The 19,658-nt window shown below is 41.5% G+C and overlaps 2 protein-coding genes across 8 annotated transcripts in view; one reads left to right on the top strand and one right to left on the bottom strand.

Moving 5' to 3' along the window:
• FAM53B (family with sequence similarity 53 member B) overlaps nt 1–19,658 on the bottom strand; it is a 165,790-nt gene that overhangs the window by 68,203 nt on the left and 77,929 nt on the right. For all 7 annotated transcript variants that reach the window (XM_053306386.1, XM_053306382.1, XM_053306385.1 and 4 more), the window contains one exon: nt 11,554–12,332. In XM_053306386.1, the coding sequence (XP_053162361.1) occupies nt 11,554–12,332 (779 nt within the window). The remainder of the gene's footprint in view (nt 1–11,553; nt 12,333–19,658) is intronic.
• LHPP (phospholysine phosphohistidine inorganic pyrophosphate phosphatase) overlaps nt 1–19,658 on the top strand; it is a 302,212-nt gene that overhangs the window by 275,980 nt on the left and 6,574 nt on the right. The gene's annotated exons all lie outside the window — the stretch shown is intronic.

Below are 19,658 nucleotides of genomic sequence, written 5' to 3'. Positions count from 1 at the left end.
TTAAATACGGTTTGTAAATCACCTTGCTTTAGGCTGCTGTGCCTTCCTTTCAAAGCCAGTGAAAGGTGTGTCTTCCTTTCAAAGAGAAGCAATTAACACCCACTTCGACTCCGGTCAAATCAAGTTCATACGGCTTTAAAATGTTTGATCTTAGCTCTGATATTTATTTTCTGATATTTGGTGTTATCCTGCTCCTCTTCAGAGTAGGAGACATCCACGAGTCAGCAGTGACAGTGGGGTCTGAATCCCCTGATCACAGAGATTCTACGCAAGGCTGAATTTTTGAAATGTATTGATCTGAGAGAACAGTTATAGCTCTGCGTGGAGAGACAAGACAAATTGAGTTGCTTTAGATACTCCACAGTTCCCTTCAAAAGCTCAGCAAAACAATTCACCTTCCTCCTTCACCCTACCACTAGGAGAAGTTAATGCAATTCTATTATATTACAGTACAATCCTGTCCCACTGCCTCCCCATTGGAGAAAAGCATGTCAAGGGCAATACTAGAACAAATTGAGCTTTTGTGCCCCATTAAGTGTTGTGGCTTGATTGATGTCAGGGATTAAAACAACACTAACACACAGAAAGGGGGGAGGAAGCTTCATGAGCAGCTGTTCTGCTATTGCGTGAACAAAAAGCGGGGGGGGGCACAAAACCCCACTTACAGTTCCTCAAACACCCAAGTGAAGTGTTATATACGCTGGAGGTTTTGAATACCTAAACTTGCCAGGGTACTGCGTTTCTCACACACACATTTTTAAGCTAAAAGCTTTTCAGTGTTCAAAGAACATGGCAGCCTTCCTTTCTCTTTCTCTGTAGGGGGCATCAGAGGAGTACATCCCTACAGGAGCTGCACAATTCACCCTCCAGCCTCTATGAACAAAATTCTTTTCAAAGTGGTGATGGCATTAAAGGCAGTTCTCTAATGTCTGATGCTCATGAGATAGCTTTTTGAAGCGAGCCCATCCACACATCCATGTCAGAATGGATGCAACTGAATCCGTTATCAACACGGGGCCAAGGTTTTGAGCCCAGGGATGCAAGGGCACTTTCAGACAGAGGCTTTTGCGGGTGTCTGTAAGAACTGACACGAGCAGTTTATAAAAGCGGATCATCAGATTCCTGCTTTAGCATCCAAGCAAACCCCACTGCACACACACACAGGATTCCAAGTAAACTCTCCTGTGCATGTGCAAGCCAAACCAGTATTTATAAAAGGGGTATGAGTCCTGCAGACCGGAATGCAAAATAAAGTTACAGTAGATGTTGCTTGCACAGTGGTGGTGGGGAAAGGAGGACATTCCCAGGCTTTTGTTGTGGTTTAGACCACATGGAGGTTCCATCCTAATCTACACTACCCATTCCTCCTTGCACTACTCTGTCTCCCATGATGATTCAGCATCCCTTGCAGCCACAAGTCACATGAGAATTGTGCCAATCTTGCTATTTTGTGCTGCTTATCTAAAAAAGCAAGGGTCCGGATAAAACAGCATGTTTTACAGTCAAAACAAGAATTGTTGCTCAGAACTCCCACCCAATCAGTACATCTTTGAACTCTCCTACCATATTTTCCCCCACCCACAAATCTTTGTCTAGAAGATGGATCACAGATTAAAATCTGGAAAAGTAATATGTATAACATGAAGCACTTGCTCCATATAACTGGAGGATTATATAAAAATATGCCATGAGTGTCAAACATTATGCTTGAATCACCTCTGAGTTGGTAGTTTCTAAAGTTTATCTTTAGCAAATCCTGTCTCAGGTTAGTAATGACTGCTAAACACATTATAACTTCAACATTATGCAAATTAGTTTATACATTAATCTCGTGACGTGGTTACTGCTACAAATTTGCTCCCCTAAAGCTGGTGGTGGTTTCTATGTCAATGGATAGATGTTTTGATTACATGGGTAGCTTAGAGTTCATAGTTGCTAGAACTTCCCTCTAGTTGCTGATATTGGCATGAAAACACGGATCAAACATAAAAATATTACTGATCCAATGTGACCACTAGTCATAGGAAAGTGCCTCTGTGGTGAAATGTCATTTGCCTGGTAACATATGAGCAAGGAGTTCAAATGAGATGTAAGTATTTATCTTCCAAACTGGATAATTAGTGTGTGTCATTTTACCAAAAGCATGTCTGCTGAGTCTCAAACATTACACTGTTTGACATTACACAAAGATTACACAGTTCTACGGTCTTTCATTTTACTCCACGCTTTGCTGCCTTTTCCTAAACAACAAAACATTTCTGCTGTAGATGTTTGTGTGCTATGTACACATGCCTTACAAGACAGCAAGACAAGGAGTGGCATAAAAGATCAGTGCATGCCTGACATCTTTGGAATTGAATTTTTTTTAAGGAAGCTGAGAATTTTCTATAACAGAGCACCCTCACAGAACTATAATTCTCAGAGTTAATTTATTTTTACATTTATATCACACTCTTTCTCCAAGGTGCCCTAAGCAACATGGTTATGTTTATGCTCACAATGACCCTGTGAGGTAGGTTAGGCTGAGAGATACATGACTGGCCCAGAGTCACCCTGTGAGTTTCATGGTTGAATCGGGGATTTGAACTCAGGTCTCCCCAGTCCTAGTCTAACTCTCTAACCCAGAGGCTACACACAACTTCCACCCTCCAGCTGTTTTTGGACTACAGTTACTATCTTCCCCACTCACAGTGGCCAATGGCTAGGGATTATGGGAGTTGTAGACCCACATCTGTAGAAGGGTCATTGTGAAGCCCAGCCCTAACCATTGCACCACATTGGCTCTCAGACTTCTGAGGAAAGAGATATATACCACTGAAACTTGTTTTAAGTTCATAAAACTGTATTAGTCTAAAATAGGTAAGCCGAATACAAAGACTGTATCACTGGAATTGTATTTTGAAAATAAAATTTTCAAGAGTAAAGCTGATGACTTGAAAAGAACAGCCCAATCCTATATGTGTTTACTTAGAAGTATGTTCTACTGGATTACTCCACTGTATGTATGTATAGAATTGTATCCTATGTAACTTACTCTCAGAGCTGGGACTCAGTTCCATATTTCCACATGAATTCTTTGGGAAGACTAATTCTACATACCACCTGTTATTTCTATAATGCAAGCAAATGAAGGGGCACTATTTAAACACTTCCTTTTTAAAAAAAAAGAAACCAAGGTTGTCTTCTTTTTAAAAAAAATTGGACTTTGTGTTGGAGACACACTTCTTATACCATATTGCCTCACTTCACGGTCTCTCTTATGATTCAGCCATTAGAAATTATCAACAATTAAACAAGTCCAAATTGCGGATATTCTCTGTAGAACTGCCTTGTTGGCATATTCAAAGATAAACCCATTATTTTATTAATGCGAGATCAAACATGCAGTGCTCGCAAGGGCCATGACCTTATGAAAAAATAGATTATGGCAGGGACAGTACTGATAGCCAAGAGCATGGCAGATAAAAGCACAGCACACAGAAGAGGGCAGACAGGGGTCTTTACTCAGCAGGCCTTTTTGATCTTCCTACTCAGTTCAAACACATCAGTGTAAAGCAAAGAACCACAAATAAGGAGAAATCTTAATGCCATCTTCATCATCATCATCGGGCCCTTTCTCATGATCAGGGACCCAGCAGAAGAGCACACGCGGAGGAAGGCTACAGAAGCTTACCTCCCCTGCAGATGACAAGATCCCAGTTGCTGGGCATGCAGATCACATGCCCAGGTGATCTGCCAGCACGGAGTTGCGGGGTCCAGGATGTGTCAGAAACCCCCCAGAAATCCCACAATGCACTGTGCAAGTAAGTGCATGTGGGTATACCCCCGGAGATGGGCAGGTGCCCCTCAGTGTCTCAGCACCAGCTGAAAGCAGCCAGTGCTGACACATGGTCAGTTAAACAGGGTTAAGGGAGCGCTTGCTCCCTTAACCTCATTTAACAGCTGGGCTTCATAGTCGGATCTGCTACCGAGGCGCTGCATCCCTCCCAGTGGTTCTCATGGGCAGCCAAGCCTGAGCTTGGCTGCCTTAGCCCTGTCTTGGCTGATCATGGTGGATGGAATCAGTGGATGGAATCAAACACAGTTAGTAGAGCCAGGTCTGCATTGTCAAGCCCAAATTGCCAACATGCATACTGTACTTCCATGAAAATCCCATATCAGTCTGCAGGACCAACACACATGCAACTATGTTTAGAGTTTTTTTCCTGTTTAATTGTTGTAGCCATTTTTCTTATTGTGTTGACATGGCACGTATATACACATAGAGAAAAAGAGGTGCAGATACTGGATCCACACAATATTCACAGATCTTTTTTGACTCACAAGACTCAGATTATAAAGTAAAAGCTAGGGGGACCTTAATGAAATCTAGAAAACTCACCTCCTGATTCCCCCCAATTGAAGCCAAATCTCTATAGCTTTATATAACCAGTAGCTATGGGGGCTATAAGGTAATTCAAGCACAGCTGAGCTTGGAGTACGCTTTCCAGAATATCAGAAGACCTGAGGAACTCACAGCTTGAGTGTGAAAATATTTCCCCAGTGCAAGAAGAGACAGACTAACCATGAATAGGTTAATAATGCATATAGAGAAGGTTCCTTTCTGAACTGGAGGCATGAGCATTGAACTGAAGTTTCCACGCAAGGAGTGTGCCATTCCTGCTCTACATTCTGGCTTACTTTAAAAATCAATGCTGTCTTTTAATAATTTGTTTGAATTATTTTATACAAAGCCTACTTTCTAGGAACCTCGCTGATTTTTACAAACATCAACAGGCTCAGGCTCACAGCAACTCTTTGAGAACAGAAAAGCTGAGTGATTTGCCTCTGGTAACAGAGAAATCTAAGGAAGAACAGAGAACAAGAGCTCTAGTCTCCTAAATTAGTCCACCGCCTTAGGCAAAATTATACTTTTAACCAGTAATTGTGAATGGCTTCATTGTGCTGCTACCAGAATGCTTTTTAAAATCCCAGTTCATCGCTGTGTGATCTTTCACTACATAAACATGTTTAAGTCATGATAGCGCAGCTCTCCCATTGTCACTCCTGAAAGAGTCAAGGGGCTGTAATAAATTAAGCTATAACTATGACTACAATATGAGATAGATCTAAACAATCTTTAAAACAGATTCTGCTTTATTACACAACATGTTGAATCACTTTGGCAAAAAAAAACATTCCATGCAAGAGCCATTTCTAACCATGCTGATTTCCGTACCATGCTTGCACTTTCCCCAGCACCAAGGGAGGTGAGACTTTATGAGAAACAGCGCCCTATCAATCCTTGAAGGCGCATGCAGAGAACTGGGCAGTGCAGTCCTTTCCAGAACTTCTCCCATTGAACTCTTTACATACAGCACTATATGTGTGTGCCTTTCAAGATGCCACTAGGGCTCCATTTCCCTCAAAGGAACTCCTGCCTCCAGCACTGGGCAGAGCACAGCACTCCACTGTGGACACAGTTGCCTCTTTGCAGTTCCAGGGAAGCGGTGCAGAGTCTCTGGCTTCAGCTGAAGCTTCACACCGGCCTATCAATCGAATAAGTCAGGGAGCCACACTTAGTGTCGCTGGAAGCTGCCACTGGCTCCTGGGCCTTACAATGAGTACCACTGGCCTAAACATCAGCACAGACTTTACAAGGTGAAACCAGCAGTCCATCCAGCCAAGAATCCAGTCCCTATCAGTAGACAGATCCAGATGTCTGAAGTGTATAAAAATAGCACAGGAATGCTAACTGTGTTGTTTTTGACAAGCTTCCAGCAGTGAAATGTTTAGGTCAACCATGGGAAGAATGTCCTCTTCTGATGATCTGGTTATTTTCCTATATTCCCTAGTAATAATGCTCAGTATTACTATACTGTATTCCAAAGCACATTACATATATTGAGGTCAATCACACAACCAAAAACTGGGTGGGACAAGTGTCCTATTCAGGTTTGAGAGCTGGGTGTGCTCCCAATTTTCAGTTGTGTGGGAGCAAACAACTAGGTAGGAGGAGGAAGAGTGATGGTGTGGAATCAAGGTAGGAGGAAAATCTGGGTAGGACAGCACTGTCCTGCCCAGCTTTCATACACAGTATTTGACTAAAGTAGGAGGAAAAGCTGTCCTACCCAGCTTTTCATCCTACCTTGATTCCATATAGTCACTTCTCCCTTCTCCTACGTAGCTGTTTGCTCCCACCCCACCAAAAACTGGGAACACACACAGCTCCCAAACCTGGGAAGGATATTTGTCCTTTCGTCCGTATAAATGACCTCATTATATTTTTGTGATCCTTGCAACAACCTTCAAGGCAGGCATGTATTATTATCCCCATACTGAAGAGGTGGAGGCATTGTGGCTTATATCAGGTCACAGTGAGTTTGTGGCAGAGAAGAACTTTGAACTGGGGACTTCCTGACCTGTCAGCATCATCACCACTATGCTACAACAGCTCTCAAATATCACCTCCATTACAGCAATCAGCAGTCACTATTTCCAGTAGCAATGAGTGCACAGTATGTGTGTATGGGGGATCCTGCTGTGGCTTAAATTCGCCCAGTGTCATTTAGTGTTTGCATTTTTGTCAAAAAGGTAAACTGCTGTTTCCCTTTTCCCCAACCCATGCATATCTCAGCTATTTCCACTCTCAGCCTTTTCTAGTTTGAAAAATCCTAATTGGTTTTTAGCCCATCCTTGAATGAAAATTGCTTTCTGATTTTCCCTAAGGTAGTTTTAAGACAAGGCACTATATAGGAAGCATTGCCAAAATAGCTTTTTAACACGGATCAGAAGAATGCAACAGATTCTTTGCTTTTCATTAAAAGCAGCTTCATCTGATGAAAATAACTGATCATAATTACAATTACATGGAAGCCTGCATGGCCAGAAGCATTGTAGTGTTCCATCATTCTAAGCTTTTTAGGACTCTGATCCATCATTTGGGACTAATTTATTTAGTTCTTCCACCCAGATGGTGCGATCACATGAAGACCTACACAAGAGGGGTCGTTCACTCACAAAGATGTGGTAGATTTTATATTGTCTTGCACAGCAGGAACCCTGCTGTACAGTAGAACATATTGTGCTGTTCTTTGTTACTGTCAGATACAGTACCCTGTCACTGCTTGGGGGAACCATCAAGCACAAATAAATTTAGAGTATGAAAATTACTTATAATATGGTTGCTATCAGTACCCAGTAGAATGGCTTACTGTTCTGCTTTTCCTGTCCATCACTTTCCAGGCCTAAATGAGAATATCAACCAAGTGTTCTGAATTCAGATGAACAAGGCATTAAAGTTATTAGGGGAAGGAGATTTAATCTGGAGAACATCCACATTCATAAAACAACGACTTTCAGCTGAACCATCACAGTTTAGCTCCACAAATTTTGTTGTTGTTGTTGTTGTTAAACAAATTATCTTATAGACATATGGATATTTGGAGGAACAGACTTTGTTCTTTCCTTAAGGATTCTAAACAGTCAGAGGGAAACTACCTTACCTACTTAAGGTCTTGTATGGCCATCCTAAACAAGATGCAGGAGATGTAAAAGGCATCTCTTGACATTATTTTTACTGAAATGAACTACAGGGGGTTGGGAACTTAATTGTGACAGTGGTGGGATACTTAATCCTTTCTCCATGGTCTGTTTTTCCAATTGAAATTCCTGCCCAGCTGCTTTTTCCCTCAGGGGAAAAGATACTGGATCCATTCCCCAGATATTTTTCTCTGTAACTGAGGAAGATGTTGCGGGGTGGGTAGGGGGTGATTTCAACTAGAATAATTAGCCTGCAGAGAAAGGCTTAAGCAACTGTGCGCACATGCACATATGTGCACACAAACACATGTGTGGCTCCAATTCAATGCACAGCCCTTTATGGTTGAGTGATCACTAAAAATGAAGAACCATCAGAAGATTCATCATGCAGGTCCCATATCTTATCTAGTTTGGCCTTCACTGAGAGTGTGTAAGGCACACATGAGTTCTCAAAAAACTGGCTGCCGATAAGTTTCCAGCAAAATACAAGGTGTTAGTTATTACCTATAAAGCCCTAAACAGCTTAGGCCCTGGGTATTTAAGACAACGTCTTCTTCGCCATAAGCCCCATCGCCCATTAAGATCATCTGAAGAAGCTTGCCTACAGTTGCCACCTCGGGGATGGGGGTGTCTGCTCAGGGACGGACCTTTTCCATTGCTGCCCCTGAACTCTGGAATGCGCTCCCTGTTGAAATAAGAGCCTACCCATCTCTGGCAACCTTTAAAAAGGCACTGAAGACACATTTGTTCACCCAGGCTTTTAATTATATTTACAGTTTTAACTGGGTTTTAAATGATTTAATTATTTTTGGTTTTCTTTAAGTGTGATTTTGTTGTACACCACCCAGATGCGCAGGTTTTTGGCAGTATATAAATATTTTTAATAAATTAATAAATAAACAAATAAACACCTACCTACCTAGGACTCTGGTAGCAGGCCTCAGGCACCTTATTCCCTGCACCATCATAGTAATTCCCAGGCCGAGGTAATCATCAGCCTGCTCTCTGCTGCACTGCAGGGGCACCAATATATTGGTCAGAATGAGTACTGTAGCTCTTCAGCCCTGGTGACTGAGCAACAGCCTCATCTCCATAAACCAAAACCTGACCACATCTTTTGCCTTTTGCTTTCTGATCCTTGTCAATTTGATATGGTAGTGAAGCTAGCCTGTCAACTGCATCTGCTGTCTGAGTCTCACTGACCTGCTCAGCAATGGGACCCTCCTAGACACAATCTGCCTCAGGGCCAGGCCGCAACCTAACAGAGGTTCGCAAAATGCCAACTGGCCCACAGCAGCTGAACTACAGGGTACGCATGAAAGCTAGCAAGTCAAAACAATGAAATCTATGTCAGCTTGCCCCTTTATTTAGAGCCAGACAATGCAACCCCTAGTAAAGCCTGTGATTCATGGCTCATACAAGAAAGCCCAAAAAGGCATCTGAAAAGTCCTGCTGCGCAGGAACCTCCATTCAATGAAGCCTGCAAAGAACTACAACATAGACCCCATTTAAATGAGCACATGTCCTGTGAGGATGAACTCGTTATCTCTACCTCACTGACATGGAAATCACCATGGGAGTTAATGTGAGATCAGTTCAAGATTACCCTATTTACTTGAAGCCAAGATTAGGTTTCCTCCCAAGTTCTTTGATTTTAGAAACTGAGGGGTCATATTAAATTCAGAGTCCCTCTGTTTTTAAGGGGGTTGTCTTAAATTCTGAGTTGTCGTCTATTTGAGTAAATACAGTACTACTTTGATGCCATCACTTTATCTGAAAAATATCCCTGGCTTTTGTCACATTTTCTGCGCCCGCAGCAGTCTCAGGAGGCACTCGTGCTTGCAAAATCACTCACACTTGTTCCGGAGCTGCTATGCCACTACAGCAACTCTAAGCCTCCCATGTTCTACTTTTATGTATGTCTGATGTACCTGGAGCCCTACAGAAGAAAAACTAAACCATCCACAGAAGTTCATTTCATTCAGCAGTCCCTTTTACACCTTCTACTACCAACATCCGCCACTTCCTTGGATACCAGCCTGGAGCAAATGAAACAACACACACACACACACACACACACACACACACAAACACACACACACAAATATATACCTGGGTACAAACACACATAACTATATATTTTAAACTGTTTCCACAAGTACAAGAAAATGAAAAGGCCTTTAGTGATGCTAGCTGTGTGACTTCAACATGGGACTCATAAAATATAAGGTTGTTTTTACTACCTATCCAGTTTATTAGCTAATAAAAGCAGCTTAGCATATTAAATTTAACTGACACACGTTTTCAAAGGGGGACTACAGAGCAGTATAATGTACTCTGTTTTCCCCTGAAGTCACCCGAGCATGTTATTTTCTTAGCCTTTTTATCTTTTGAACTTCTGTAAAGGAGGAAAAAGCATTCCCTCAAACACAAAAGAAAATGGACTTATTCAATCACCCATTGAGCCATAAAGTATTCGAAAGCATCAGGGTCTTAGAAAAAGAACGTAAATGAGTTTCCCATATCAAAAGTCATTATGCTGGGTAAGGGGAAATAAAGGATAACTGCAACTTTACTAATCCACTGTACCTACATAGGAAATTCACAGTTAACAAAATTAGATGGTGCTTTTATTAAGATTATTAATGTAAAGTGGTACCAACAATAGGAAAGGAATGTATCTTCATGAGGATGCAGCCGCTGTTTTAGGTGCATGCAACCAATGTTAACAATGTGGAGAAGGATATAGCAGCTAGTGGAATCTTCATTTTTGGAGCTTTTTTGGCAAGAAAGCACAACGGGAATTAGGCCAGGAAACAGGTTTAATATACTACTGCTATGGGGTGGGGTGAAATGCTCAGATCTTTAAACCTGAATTTATCTCTGTCCCACACAAAGATGTCATTATGCTATTAACAAGTATATGCCGGTAAACTGTTGCCAATAAAAATGCTGAATCATAACACTTTTGTTATTAGATAAGAAAATTAAGCTGATTTGGGGTACTGTTCTTTGAAGGCTCCTTGCAGCTTAGACACTTTTAAAGGCTACATCTTGCAAACAGATTCTGTTAAGAAGTTAAACATTTATGGAAGCAATATCCTCTCTGATATGCATTTCAGATTTCTTATCTACTCACACTTTGGATTCCTGACTAAAGAGGAAAGTTTTGCCCTCTGTTTTGCAAATGAAAATGAAATGTGATAATGAAGTGGAAAATTACAGAAGCCAAAACTCTGCTTGAAGTCAGCACACATAGACAGTAAAGTCCCCAGTTTTGAGAATTCAATCAGAAATAGTGAACACTAAGTACCCTTGAGGTTTCTTCTGCTTTCCACAGCATGTTGTCAAAAGCACCCCTTCTGCAGTTTTATACAAGAATGTAGCTTAAAAAAAACACATTGCTACCAGATGCACATTCTGCCTATCTTGGGGGGACATAATTTCATTCTAATAATGCTGAGCTGTGTGAAATGATTACATTATTTTACTCTTAGATTATGAATAGGAAGAAGATTTCAAAAGGCAAATCTTCTGGATAGGGATTATGTCATTTCTGAGTTTTGCAATAATGGCAGAAGGAGGGGGTTCCTAAGCATCAGAATAAGAATCAGTCTCCTGATGTCAAAAAATGCAGCCAGGTAAAGAAATCACTGGCTTCCAAGTTCTGTCAATGGCAAAACATTATCAGTTCTTGTATGAAGTGGGGAATGCTGCCTTTATGTAAATAAATGCCCTGTGTACTTTGTATATGTTTGATCCAGCCAGTGTGGTGTAGTGGTTAGAGTGCCGGACTAGGACCTGGGAGACCTGAGTTCAAATCCCCATTCAGCCATGAGACTAGCTGGGTGACTCTGGGCCAGTCACTTCTCTCTCAGCCTAACCTACGTCACAGGGTTGTTGTGAAGAGAAACTCAAGTATGTAGTACACCGCTCTGGGCTCCTTGGAGGAAGAGCGGGATATAAATGTAAAAATAAAATAAATAAATAAATCTAACCATAATACTCCTCAGTGGTGCAATCAGCCCTTACCTGGGTCATCTTGGCAAGGTCCAGTGAAGGTCTTTGTTCCTTAACTTCTTCAGGCCACCTTCGTTTAATTCCAACCTTCTTGTCATTAAGGACACATGGCTGGGACCGGCTTCTGGAAAGCCCATTGGAGCGCCTTGTGAGCTCTGGTGTTGAGGCCGGGGTGCTGTTTGCTGAAGGCAGACAATATTCCGAAAAGGAAATCTGATCATGGGAACAGGAGAGTGATCGCTGGATGTCAACCCTGCCACTTTCTACTGAACTGTGATCGTTTCCCCAGATATCACTTGTTTGTCCATAAGTGGCTGACCTCCTCATTCCTTGGCACGGCTGACATCCAAATCTGTTGCTAAATCCAGATGGTTCATAGGACGAAGAAAGTGTGTTTGACCGGGAAGGATAGCTAAAACTTGAACTCCTCTGCATGGTTGCGAATCCATTGGAGTAGCGCTGGACACTTCCTCCACTATAACACCGTCTCTTTTCTACTGGAGTCCAGACTTTTGACCCCATAGGCCTCCATGAAGCCCTGCAGCTAGACATTTCATCCGAAAAGGAAAGTGACCTACATTGGCGTTTGCTGGGAGGTGCTGAGGGGTTGCCATTGCGGTCACTGAGACTGAGATCTTTGATCAGGTTGGTCACTGAGCATGTGCTAGCTGCTTCTCTCTGCCATATGGAGCTTTCTTCGCTTTTGTCAGGCAGGCAGTCCCAAATGTTGGTGCTTGGCTGCTCGATCTGAAGGGGACATTTCCTGCTGAGATCTCTCCATCTGTCATTTTCTAGTTTGGAAATGATAGAATGATATATATTCATTAGCACCAATTAACGATATGGTTCACTTGCCATATCATTAGCTTTTAAAAAAAATCCCATAGGACACTTCACTATAAATTATAATTTGGCTTGACAAGTATTTGTTTTAGAGAGAAACAAGTTATCTGAGAAACAGCAGGAGCAGTAATATTGAAGGACAAGCAGCAAGAACAAGCAGCAATGTGCTCTTTGTAGTTTTTTCCAATCAATGATCAGCATCAAGACTTATGTTGACCTCATGTTAGAATGTTGGGCACAAACAACAATTCTTCTCCAAGCCCCTCCTTTCTCTGCTGTCCTTGAAGTCTCCTCTGAAAATATGCCCCTGAAAACTGGGGGGATCCTCAGGGACGTACATCAGGGAGCAGCAGAGGGAAGGTGTGATTGGGAAAAATCATTGCACATGGGCAATGTTCTAATGTGAGAGCAATATTAATCTGAATGTCACTCACTGTTTTCAAAATGTGTAACTCAATGCAATCATTTAAGTGGTCCTGTTCTTAAAATTTAAACAAGGTTTAAATGCAAATGAAAGAGTCTAGAGAGGACCTAATTTTAGAATTGCTGTTAAATGTTAGACAGTGATAGCAAACTAAACTTTGAAGCTATTCAGCCAAAATAAATTTATGCGGGATCTTGGTTCTGCCGTGCCCAGTAGCAGTTCCCGAGAAGTGCTCTCTGACACTATGACCAATGCCCAGCAATTTTTTCATGGGACTGTCTCCTTCACCCCACACTCAGCCCCTTCTTGGTAGACACTACAAGTAAGGACATTTTACATGGTCCAGGCTTTCAGGTTTTCAATGTGGTTTTGGAATGCTGCTCTATTTCCTTATAGGAAACAAATGCAACTGCATTTTGTGAATTCAAATAGAAGGATGAATGCTTTGAGAAATACTGCAAAATCTAACCCCATGTTGATAGCAACAACAAAAAACATTACAGTTTTGAAAACTGACTAAAGGTCCAAAACGTTTTGTGAACCAGCACATGCTGTTTGATATACAGTATGACTATTTTTTACACTTATTCACACTCAGCCAAATAAGATAGAAAATAATTGTCTATTGCCAGCAGCTATTTTTTTTTAAATCACTTGGCTTTGCAAACAGACACATGTTGTATTGTATATGCAACTGATGCTGTTAGATTTTCATGTGATCTGATCCAAAATAATGAAGACAAGTAGGTATTGAATTTGGAAAAACAAGCAGGCTATTCATTTAAAACAACAACAAAAAACCTCTAGGAAATTTAGCACCAGCAATAGTGAATACATGATAACATACTTCCAGTAATATAACTGAATGTTCAGAGCCAGATAGCTCACATTTAGGGTTCCAAATTGATGGATGCCCTTAAAAGCATGCATACCACTATTTATTTTCTTTAATGGATGACATGCAACATTCAAAATCCTGTTCTCTCTTTATGGATGTAGCTATCCAGTCTATTTTTGAGCGTGAGTTAGGTTTTCCCCTCACTTTAATGAACACAATGCAAAGCAAGAAATACACCTTAAAACAATTAGATCTATGTTTAGATGTAGCTTATTTCCCCACTGTATTAACTGCAGCCAACAGAGCATTCTCAGGTCAGGTCACCAGACAAAAGAAACAGAAATAGACGCTAATTTTTAATGGCAAGCTGCCATGACCCTCAGGGTCCAGACGTCACATTTTACAAAAGACCTTGGTAAGCTTCTACAAGAGGATACAGGATACCTCTCTCTTTCAACATCATTTCAGTGCATAGAACTATAAATCTTTGGAGGAGAAATATATTTTTTTTAATGTTTCACATTACTTACTCCTTTACCCCCTGCACTGTGCAAAGTTTACCAGTCTACAATTTATATTCTGTTAGTCTTCTTTTATATAAAAGGGTCTATGAGGAAATCAGTATGGTAACATCCTCCTGGCTATACAAAGACTTTGAGATCAGCTGTTTAATGGTGTATCGGGATCCACAGAATAGATTATGGGAGTCTTGTAGGTTATCTATCCCAGGCTGTTGTCAGTCACCTCAGTTGGACTTTTGCCTGATGAGACTGAAGGAGAGGGAGAGGGGGGGAGATGGCAGGTACAAAAGTGACAACAGTAAAAAGGGTGACACAAATGTGGGCAAGAAAGATAAATTAGATTTGAGCTTGGCCCAAACATGGAGAATGAAGTAAGATGTTGATGACTTTGCTATCCAAATTAATTGCTTGAAGCAACAATTACCAACTGACTTCCAGATCAGAGAGCATAGGACTTTGAGTACACGGCTAACTCAACTTTAAACACTGCCATGGCCTTACAACCTTACAACTGAAAGTTAGAGATATAACTAAAAGAGAAAGAGTGACCTCCTCATCTTATCTAAGATGAGGTAGACAACATAAACTACCAGCATAGTATCAAATTCTGGAGGGGAAAAATGCAAAAGCCCGTGGACAAAGGATAATGATGAATAATGAATAGAAATTTCTATTCATTATTCATCATTATCCTTTGTCCACGGGTTTTTGCATTTTCCCCCTCCTCCTCCTCTCCGTGGACCCCGCCCCCCCCGCCCCCCCGTATCAAATTCTGACATTCCCCAGTAAAACACCTCAGAGTTGTTTCCGTGGGTATAACTGGCTGTCATTTTTCCAGAACTCTTTGCAAGCGACTTAATCACAGAACTAGTTCATAAGCTGCACTTTCTACCTTCAGTTAAAGCAAACCAGCCCAGATACCCAATTGCTAAATTCCTTTTATCATTTATCACAAATGCCTTCAAAAGTCTAGGAAGAATCTGTTGCTAAAATGTGCAGTTCCCCCACAACACAGCCACTGATACAATGTTCCCTTCCCAGAAGTTTAGCTTTCACATCTCTCAGTGGGATTCTTTGGAATGGCACCAGCTGAGGAGACTCAGATTTCTGAAGCAGAAGGATACAGTACTAATGCAAATGAGTGGTCTTCAAAATCAATCCCTGATTCTTGACATATACATTTCTATAGCAGAAAACACTGAAAATTGGTGTTAACTTGTAATTATATGTATATATTTTGCTGTTAATATTGTACTAATGTTTGGTGGGTTTAGAGGCCAGGCTGCACAACTGTGGATCAGCTCAGACAATACTTTTTTGCCCTAAGCACCAAAAGAGGGATGCACTGAGAGTACACTAGTATTGCTGATGCCTTTCCCGGACATCCTAACATTCTCCTGACACGTTCCTTTATCACATGGTCAGGCTTGTTAATCCAAACTGCTGCTCTACATGTCACCTTAACACCACCCCTTGGATTTGGACAAACACATACAGGAATTTGCCAGGAGGACATTGTGATATCCACAAAAGACATAACGAAGGGAGCACATTTCGCCAACCCCCTTTTAATTACTGGGAAAGTATAATTCAAACTGGCTCCCAGACTGGTTCTTTTTGTGGTGCTGTTGAGGGTAGATTTTAGCAAAAGGTCCTACCTTCCTGATTATGCTCATGTCTCCTATACTCATATTAGTCATAACCATACTGGTCAACTATCTCTTTCTCCTTAGCTGAGAGCGGAGAGAATATTATGGGCACTGGATGGGGCAAATCTTTTGTTTCTTGTACTGTTAAAGGTTGATATCATCTGGTTAAATTACCTTTTTATGTAGCAAGTACATGAAAATTCTGGAGACCCTCAGTTATCCTGGTTCTCTGTTCACTATTTTGGCCGTTCGCGTTTGGGCTATATATACCCAGTTTTCATTATTGTGGGGGTGAATTTCAGCTGTTTGTGGATCCTGGGCACATGCTTCGCACTTCCGGTAGCATATCTAGCTTGGAGGCAGTGTGGAGCCATGTTGGTATTTTATTGCAGAATTTGGAAGATTTCTTGGTGGAATTTGGATGATTTGGAGGGGCCATTACTGGAGGAATTTGAGAGCTGGAGTGGCCAAGGTACAGTGCTGTACTCCTCTTATTTCTGTTCTTTCCACAGTCCCCCCCCCCCATTTTTTAACACTTTTCTCATGTATTGAGGAACCTAACCCCATCATACGCATAAGTGTAAGCTTCAATTATCATGGTTTTGGCATTTTGTGAGGCAGTGGAGAATGTAACCTCTGCAATAATCAAGGGCCTCCTGCATGGGAAAAGTTGAACTGGATGTTGAGGTCAATTCATGTAAGGCTACTGCACCTCTCCATTATGCTTTGTTAATTCTGTTTAAATGGCCAAGCTACAGATAATTACTTCTAACATAAGAGGTCTGTCATGCCCCGTTAAGCATAAAAAGTAGCACAAGAGTTAGAAAAACAATGCCTGATATCCTTCTGATTAAAGAACTGTGTGGTTCTAAAGTTGGGCATGTTGGTTATACCTTATGGAATTGTTACCCCATGTCTCTCTAAGAAACAATACGCAAGAATCATTTGTCTGCAAATGTGAAATGTCAATTTCTTGATTCTGTGATAGGTCCAATTATGTTTTGGATCAATGATAACATCCAGTGATGTAAATGATAAGATCTATATGCTTCAAACTCATGCAAAGCTTGATTGTGGCACTTTCACTTTTAGTAGGGACTTTAATACAATAATGTAGCTGACAGTAGATAGATCCAGGTTTTGATCTGATTCCTCAGATCACATTTTGAGGGACTGCCTGCTGTCAGAATTAACAGGTTTGATCTGGAGATGAAGAAATACTAGTACACATTATTACACTTTCTATTCATCCATGCATCCATAAAAGTTACCCTAGATTAAATATGATTCTGCTTTACTTTACACTGGTCTGACAAAGTAATGGACATTTAGATAAACTATGTTACATAGTCTGATCATGACAAGACCTCAGGAACCCTTAAGCTGAATGATGAGACCAGAGTGTTGCATGATTAGATATTTAACCATTTACACTGAGGGAAATAAGTATTTGATCCCCTGCTGATTTTGTCCGTTTGCCCTCTGACACAGAAATGACCAGGCTATAATTGGAATGGTAGGTTTATTGTAGCTGTGAGAGACAGAATAACAACAAACAAACCCTCAAAAGTCCAGTGCCCAAAAGTCAGCAATGGATTTGCATTGTAGTGAGGGAAATAAGTATTCGATCCCCTATCAACCAGCAAAATTTTAGGCTCCCAGGTGTCTTTTCACTATATGCAGGTAACGAGCTGAGATGAGGAACACCCTCTGTAAGGGAGTGCTCCTAATCCCAGCTTGTTACAGTACCTGTATAAAAGACACCTGTCCATAGAAGCAAGCAATCACTCAGCTTCCAAACTCACTACCATGCCCAAGACCAAAGAGCTGTCGAAGGATGTCAGGGACAAGGTTGTAGACCTGCACAAGGCTGGACTGGGCTACAAGACTATCGCCAAGCAGCTTGGTGAGAAGGCGACTACAGTTGGCACGATAACTCGCAAATGGAAGAAACACAAAATAACTGTCAATCTCCCTCGGTCTGGGGCTCCATGAAAGATCTCACCTCGTGGAGTTGCAATGATCATGAGAACGGTGACAAAGCAGCCCAGAACTACACGGGGGGAACTTGTCAATGATCTCAGGGCAGCTGGAACCATAGTCACCAAGAAAACAATTGGTAACACACTACGCCGTGAAGGACTGAAATCTTGCAGTGCCCGCAAGGTCCCCCTGCTCAAGGCAGCACATGTACAGGCCCGTCTGCAGTTTGCCAATGCACATCTGAATGATCCAGAGGAGAACTGGGCGAAAGTGTTGTGGTCAGATGAGACCAAAATCGAGCTCTTTGGCATCAACTCAACTCGCCATGTGCGGAGGAGGAGGAATGCTGCCTATGAGCCCAAGAACACCATCCCCACTGTCAAACATGGAGGTGGACACATTATGCTTTGGGGGCGTTTTTCTGCTAAGGGGACAGGACACCTTCACCGCATCGAAGGGACGATGGACGGGACCATGTACCGTCAGATCTTGGTTGAGCACCTCCTTCCCTCAGCCAGGGCATTGAGAATGGGTCGTGGATGGGTATTCCAGCATGACAATGACCCAAAACACACAGCCAAGGCAAGAAAGGAGTGGCTCAAGAAGAAGCACATGAAGGTCCTGGAGTGGCCCAGCCAGTCTCCAGACCTTAATCCCATAGAAAATCTGTGGAGGGAGCTGAAGGTTCGGGTTGCCAAACATCAGCCTCGAAACCTTTCTGACTTGGAGAGGATCTGCAAAGAGGAGTGGGACAACATCCCTCCTGGGTTGTGTGCAAATCTGGTGGCCAACTGCAAGAAACATCTGACCTCTGTGATTGCCAACAAGGGTTTTGCCACCAAGTACTAAGACATCTTTTGTGAAGGGATCGAATACTTATTTCCCTCACTACAATGCAAATCCATTGCTGACTTTTGGGCACTGGGCTTTTGAGGGTTTGTTTGTTGTTATTCTGTCTCTCACAGCTACAATAAACCTACCATTCCAATTATAGCCTGGTCATTTCTGTGTCAGAGGGCAAACGGACAAAATCAGCAGGGGATCAAATACTTATTTCCCTCATTGTATTTCTTCAGAGTACAACTCTTATCACACTGTCACTAAACATCCCACATTATTTTAAAGAGAATTATTTTCGAGAATACTCTGACGTTGGTGGATTGAAATGCCTTCAAATGAACAGCTAAAGAATGGCATTTGATGGTGGCCTCTAAGGGCTAGAATAAATTTTCTATTAGAGTAAATTCCATTAAATTAAATTGATCTCACTTCTGAGTAAACAAGTTTAGGATAGCTCTGTAAACGGTAGATACATTACAAGATTCTGGAAGTAACTGTGTAAAACAACTGACCATAAAGTGGCCTTATTGGCCAAATCACTTTACTTTTTATTTGTTTTAGATTAAGTTTTCCCAAGAGATTAACTTTCCCAAGAGTGAAGAAAGTATAGGCTAAATTTCCAAAAAATGTATCCAAAATGTCTCATCAACCAAGAAGACAAACCATGTTTGTCCACAGTCTTCATTTCACCAGACTCCTGCAGCTTGGACCACTCTTTACACAGCTTTTATATATCGATGTTTATATAAACATATTAACTATGAAAAACGGAAATGAGGATTGTTCTGCTATGTCAGTCTGAAAAGAGCTATGTTAGTTTGGGCAGCTCACAACTTATACCTCTATCACCTGAGCTGATTCCTGGAAATAAACAGAATTTCCCGAGATTCCAGTTCTAATTATTCTGTTCCTAAGGGCAGCAATGAAGGAGTTTTCATTATTTGTTTAAAAATAATATGAGTTTTCCCAGGATTCTTATTCCATCAATAGTCCTATATTGATATTGATATTTCCTGTAT

Source organism: Hemicordylus capensis, chromosome 3 (genome assembly GCF_027244095.1).
Source record: "Hemicordylus capensis ecotype Gifberg chromosome 3, rHemCap1.1.pri, whole genome shotgun sequence".
NCBI lineage: Eukaryota > Metazoa > Chordata > Lepidosauria > Squamata > Cordylidae > Hemicordylus > Hemicordylus capensis.
The sequence above is the reverse complement of the archived record's forward strand: the minus strand, read 5'-3'. Positions and strand labels throughout refer to the sequence as shown.